General features: G+C 42.0%; 1 protein-coding gene across 1 annotated transcript; it reads right to left on the reverse strand.

The window, feature by feature from the left end:
* Positions 1 to 3871: 3871 nt before the first annotated feature.
* On the reverse strand, positions 3872 to 5276 carry LOC135555857 (3-mercaptopyruvate sulfurtransferase-like). Its single transcript, XM_064988631.1, has 2 exons — positions 4646 to 5276; positions 3872 to 4431 (listed from the first exon to the last, which is right to left on the reverse strand). The coding sequence occupies exons 1-2, from the start codon at positions 5232 to 5234 to the stop codon at positions 4130 to 4132; spliced, it is 891 nt and encodes a 296-aa protein (XP_064844703.1). The 5' UTR covers positions 5235 to 5276; the 3' UTR covers positions 3872 to 4129.
* Between the last annotated feature and the right edge of the window lie 320 nt (positions 5277 to 5596).

The following is a 5596-nucleotide window of genomic DNA, read 5'->3' on the forward strand; positions in this document are numbered from 1 at the left end:
TACCTGCGCAAATGTATAGTAACAACTGTAACGTTTGGTGGAGGAGCAATAATGGTCTGGGGAAGTTTTTCATGGTGTGGGACCCTAAGTACCATTGTAGGAAAATGTTAATGCTACAGCATACAATGATATTCTAGATGATTCTGTGCTCCAACAGTTTGGAGATGGCCCTTTCCTGTTTCACCATGACAGTACCCCCGTGCACAAAGCGAGGTCCATACAGAAATGGTTTGTCGAGATCGGTGTGGAAGAACTTGACTGGCCTGCACAGAGCCCTGACCTCAACCGTATCGAACACCTTTGGGATGAATTGAAACACAGACCTTGAGCCAGGCCTAATCGCCTAACATTGTGGCTTAATGGAAACAAGTCATTTGGTCATGCAGCATATCTCTACTCATTCTGCCGCCAGGTGGAAGGATATCCCACTGAATGACTACCATAGTCCCTCAAGCGAAATAGAACAACTTATACCATGGCATTTTTTACTACTGGTTTCTGATTTGCTTATAGGGTATTCTGCATTATTTAAGTGATACTGGCCGAGAAGCCGGTGTTTGGAGAAGATATTGGGACGGGTGTTGTTAGGCCCGAGACAAAGTCGAGGGCGGCCAAACCATGGCAATATATCCTACAAACACTGGTTTCGAGGGCATTATCACTTTAATACAATGGGTTACCAACATATTCAAATAATAATTGACATATTTTCATTAAAACATTTCTTTTGATGAATTTATTCAGACTATTTCATCCTTCCACGAGATGTAGTGCGGACACAAATTTAGGATTTGGTCGTTCGTTCTATCGGCTCGGTTGCTAGAGACGCAACCTAGTTGTTCAGTCTTTTTGTTCTGTATCTATGGATGAGACCCAGTCATTTGTTCTCAATGTTCCATTGCCATACTGGCTGGCAACATACTTTTCCCTTCCTTGAAAATGTGCTCACTCGTCAGGACACTGTTGTTCAGAGCGGAGGAGCTAGCCAACAACACAGCTAACACAATCTCTTCAAACTGAAGCTGGAAAGACTGCAAACTAACTGAACTTTGTTTCATTTCTTTGTACAGTACCAGTCAAAAGTTTGAACACACCTACTCATTCAAGGATTTTTACTATTTTCTACATTGTAGAATAATGGTAAAGACAAACTATGAAATAACACATATGGAATCATGTAGTAACCAAAAAAGTGTTAAACAAATCAAAATATATTTAATATTTTAGATTCTTCAAAGTAGCCACCCTTTCCTTGACGACAGCTTTGCACACTCTTGGCATTCTCTCAACCAGCTTCACCTGGAATGCTTTTCCAACAGTCTTGAAGGAGTTCCCATATATGCTGAGCACTTGTTGGTTGCTTTTACTTCACTCTGTGGTTCAACTCATCCCAAACCATCTCAATTGGGTTGAGGTCGGGTGATTGTGGAGGCCAGGTCATCTGATACAGCACTCCATCACTCTCCTTCTTGATCAAATAGCCCTTACACAGCCTGGAGGTGTGTTGGGTCATTGTCCCATTGAAAAACGAATGATAGTCCCACTAAGTGCCAACTAGATGGGATGGCGTATCGCCGCAGAATACTATGGTGTGGTCGCTATGCTGGTTAAGTGTGCCTTGAGTTCATGGCCAGAAACAAAGACTTTCTTCTGAAACTTGTCAGTCTATTCTTGTTCTGATAAATGAAGGTTATTCCATGCCAGAAATTGCCAAGAAACTGAAGATCTCGTACAACGCTGTGTACGACTCCCTTTTACAGAACAGCACAAACTGGCTCTAACCAGAATAGAAAGAGGAGAGAGAGGCCCCGGTGGTTCAGTACATCCGAACATCACACCTGCTGGATAGGTACAGGATGGCAACAACCACTGCCCGAGTTACATCAGGAACGCACAATCCCTCCATCAGTGCTCAGACTGTCCGCAATAGCCTGAGAGAGGCTGGACTGAGGGCTTGTAGGCCTATTGTAAGGCAGGTCCTCACCAGACATCACGGACAACAATGTCGCCTATGGGCACAAAACCACCATCGCTGGACCAGACAGGACTGGCAAAAAGTGCTCTTCACTGACGAGTTACGGTTTTGTCTCACTAGGGGTGATGGTCGGATTCGCGTTTATCGTCGAAGGAATGAGCGTTACACGAGGCCTGTAGTCTGGAGCGGGATTGATTTGGAAGGTCCTTCATGGTCTGGGGCAGTGTGTCACAGGATCATCAGACTGAGCTTGTTGTCATTGCAGGCAATCTCAATGCTGTGGGAAGACATCCTCCTCCCTCATGTGTTACCCTTCCTGCAGGCTCATCCTGACATGACCCTCAAGCATGACATTGCCACCAGCCATACTGCTCGTTCTGTGCGTGTTTTCCTGCAAGACAGGAATGTCAGTGTTCTGCCATGGCAAGTGAAGAGCCCGGATCTCAAACCCATTGAGCACGTCTGGGACCTGTTGGATTGGAGGGTGAGGGCTAGTGTCATTCCCCCAGAAATGTCCTGGAACTTGCAGGTTCTTTGGTGGAAGAGTGGGGTAACATCTCACAGCAAGAACTGGCAAATCTGGTGCAGTCCATGAGGAGGAGATGCACTGCAGTACTTAATGCAGCTAGTGGCCACACCAGATACTGACTGTTACTTTGGATTTTGACTCCCCCCAACCCCCCCCTCCTTGTTCAGGGACACATTATTCCATTTCTGTTAGTCACGTCTGTGGAACTTGTTCAGTTTATGTCTCAGTTGTTGGATCTTATGTTCATACAAATATTTACACATGTTAAGTTTGCTGAAAATAAACGCAGTTGACAGTGAGAGGACGTTTATTTTTTTGCTGAGTTTAAATATTCCATTAAAAATCAGCCGTGTCCAACTACAATAGTAATTTACAACATTAATGTCTACACTGTACTTCTGATCAAATTGATGTTATTTTAATGGACAAAACAAATGTGCTTTTTAAAAAACAAGGACATTTCTAAGTGACCCCAAACTTCTGAACGGTAGTGTGTGTATGTACCCTATATTTAATTTTTGATTCACTTAATTTTAAACAGTGCAGCAACTGTGTTTTGAATTAATTTGGCAGTTGTCTGTTTTTTCTTCTGATGTGAGGGTTTAGTGATGTCACATTCACATAAAGACAAAGTGTTCAAAGATCCAGCCCAAACTGAGGACAATAAGAATTAGAAGTCACAACATGCCCCTGACAATTACACATGAAATCTCACATCAAATGCCTAACCAAAATAAGTTAAAGAATAGAAAAATGTGGTATAACCTGAAACGCTGTTACCATTAAAAAAATATAGACCTACACATACTAGATTGATGACAATCTATGTAAAAAAAGTAGACACGTTGGACATTGAAGTCTTCACATTTACTTCTTGTCTAACCAACGTTAAAAATTGACCCTGAATAAGTAAAAGTTGTACAAAGGACTACTGTATATATGGTAAAAGTGGTTATACTTTGAAAAAAATACAATACAGATTAATTTGTACAGTAGATGGCATATTTTTATTGTACAAATTAAACAAAGTGACATCCTGCAATCAAACTGACAGAAACTTCTGTTAATACTAAAACCGAACTGCACTTAGAAAAACCCCTTGACATTTCATGGGTCTACATCTCTTAACAAGGTCACACCAAGGCAACTACCACTACATGAAAATTACATTTTCATGGTGCATTAAGAGCAAGTTTCATTATTTTAGAAGTCCCTTACAAAATGTCTAGCAGTGGCAACATCTACAAGACAATGTTGCCAGGCTGCAATCCCCTAAGTAGGAGCATACAACCAACAATAGTCCAATTCTAACCCGAATACCTCAAACATTCCATCCTTCTAATCTTTATTAATAGATTAAAATAGCATAGTTTGTAACACCTTTATTGGACATCTTGAATATAAACATAGGCATACTGTATTCATGGACTCTTGAACGGTAACCTCTTTCGCAATGACACATTCATCCAACTCAGCAAAAATCTTCAGTCAAAATCAGTAAAAACCTCCATATTTTGTGCAATCTGTAGCTTCCTTTCTGATTCATAGTGTCCCCTTCATGCTTTTAATCAGCAACTCATTCAACAGTATTTTCCTTAATGCTCATCTCTATTCGTCTCTCCACATCACACTTGCTTCCCCTTGCCCTCAGAGATGACATGCTCCGGGGCAGCCCTTTTGAACCATTCAGACCATGACCCGTCATACACAGACACTGACCCTGAATGTCCCAGCAGGTGAGCAGCCAGAACCACGTGGCATGCAGTGACCCCTGACCCACAGGTTACCCAGAAAGATTTATCCAAGTCCACCCCTGACTCCTGGAACATTTTTGTCAGCACTTCAAGCTCCAACTCCTTGCCTGAGGCATCCATGAACTTGGCAAAAGGCATGTTGATAGTACCAGGAATGTGGCCAGGTTCAATGTCTGTGTGTGAGAGGAAAAACAATTATAAGGAGAGCAATAAAGAGAGGGGGATAGAGAAAGAGGGAAGGTGAGATTTTTTTTATTTTTTTTAAATATTTGGGCAAAATTATGTCCTAACATTTAAAAAAAATCATATTAGCAAAAATGTATAATAACATCAAATGTAATCAATTCTAGACGGCCAAAATAAATCTTAGCATATGTTCCCACTGACCATCTCTTGGTTCTGGTTCGGTTCCCCGGAACCTGCCGGCGGATCTTGCGTCAATCACTTGCACCTGTTTCGTCTCGATGTTTTTCAGCACATCTTCATACGACTTGACCCAAGAATGATTGGCGGTCGCCTTGAAGTCCGCACGTTCTGGCTTGGTGTATTCTGCGGTGACCGGATGCCCTTCGGCCAGCCAATTCTTCATACCCCCGTCCAGGACCGATACAGAATTGTGCCCAAATAATCGGAACATCCACCACACTCGGGGTGCGCTGTATGACCCAAAATCACTGGTATCGTACACTACTACATGTGTATCGTTTCCTATACCTAAACCCCCCACATACTCTGCAAAGTTGTTTGCAGTTGGGAGCATATGGTCCATCGAGGAAGTTTTGTCAGAGCATTTGTCAATATCAAAGAACGAAGTTCCAGGTATGTGCTGTTGGTTAAATTCCGCATTTGCATCGCGTTTTAATTTCGCTAGATACCAGGACGTATCCAGAATTCGAAGATTCGGTCCAATAAGGTTGCTTTTTATCGCATCTGCAAGCCATTTGGCTGAAACAAGCGCCCGGGTTTGCGCCGCCATTATTATCCTTATCTTGGACTCAGGGTTGCCAGGTCCTATTAAATACGGGCTAATGACGACTCAAAACCTGTTATTGACGTCTCAAAACCCGCTCATAAGGCCTGAAAAGTAGTCCCAGGAAGAAGGGAGTTGACACATTTAGCCAATAAACTCATTTCCCCACACAACGTTATCGAGCGAAGAAGGAATATCGATTTAACTTCTAAAAACTTCAGAGGCAAAATTCGGTTTTCCATCAAAATAATAATACTTGCAAAATAATGTGACTAATAAAGAATTGGAATATGTCGCAAGAGAAAATATATTTCGCCTTTTTACACCTTTCTGACAATTGTGCCATTATTACAGTACCAGTAAAAAGT

Source organism: Oncorhynchus masou, chromosome 15 (assembly GCF_036934945.1).
Source record: "Oncorhynchus masou masou isolate Uvic2021 chromosome 15, UVic_Omas_1.1, whole genome shotgun sequence".
In the NCBI taxonomy this organism is placed as follows: Eukaryota; Metazoa; Chordata; class Actinopteri; order Salmoniformes; family Salmonidae; genus Oncorhynchus; species Oncorhynchus masou.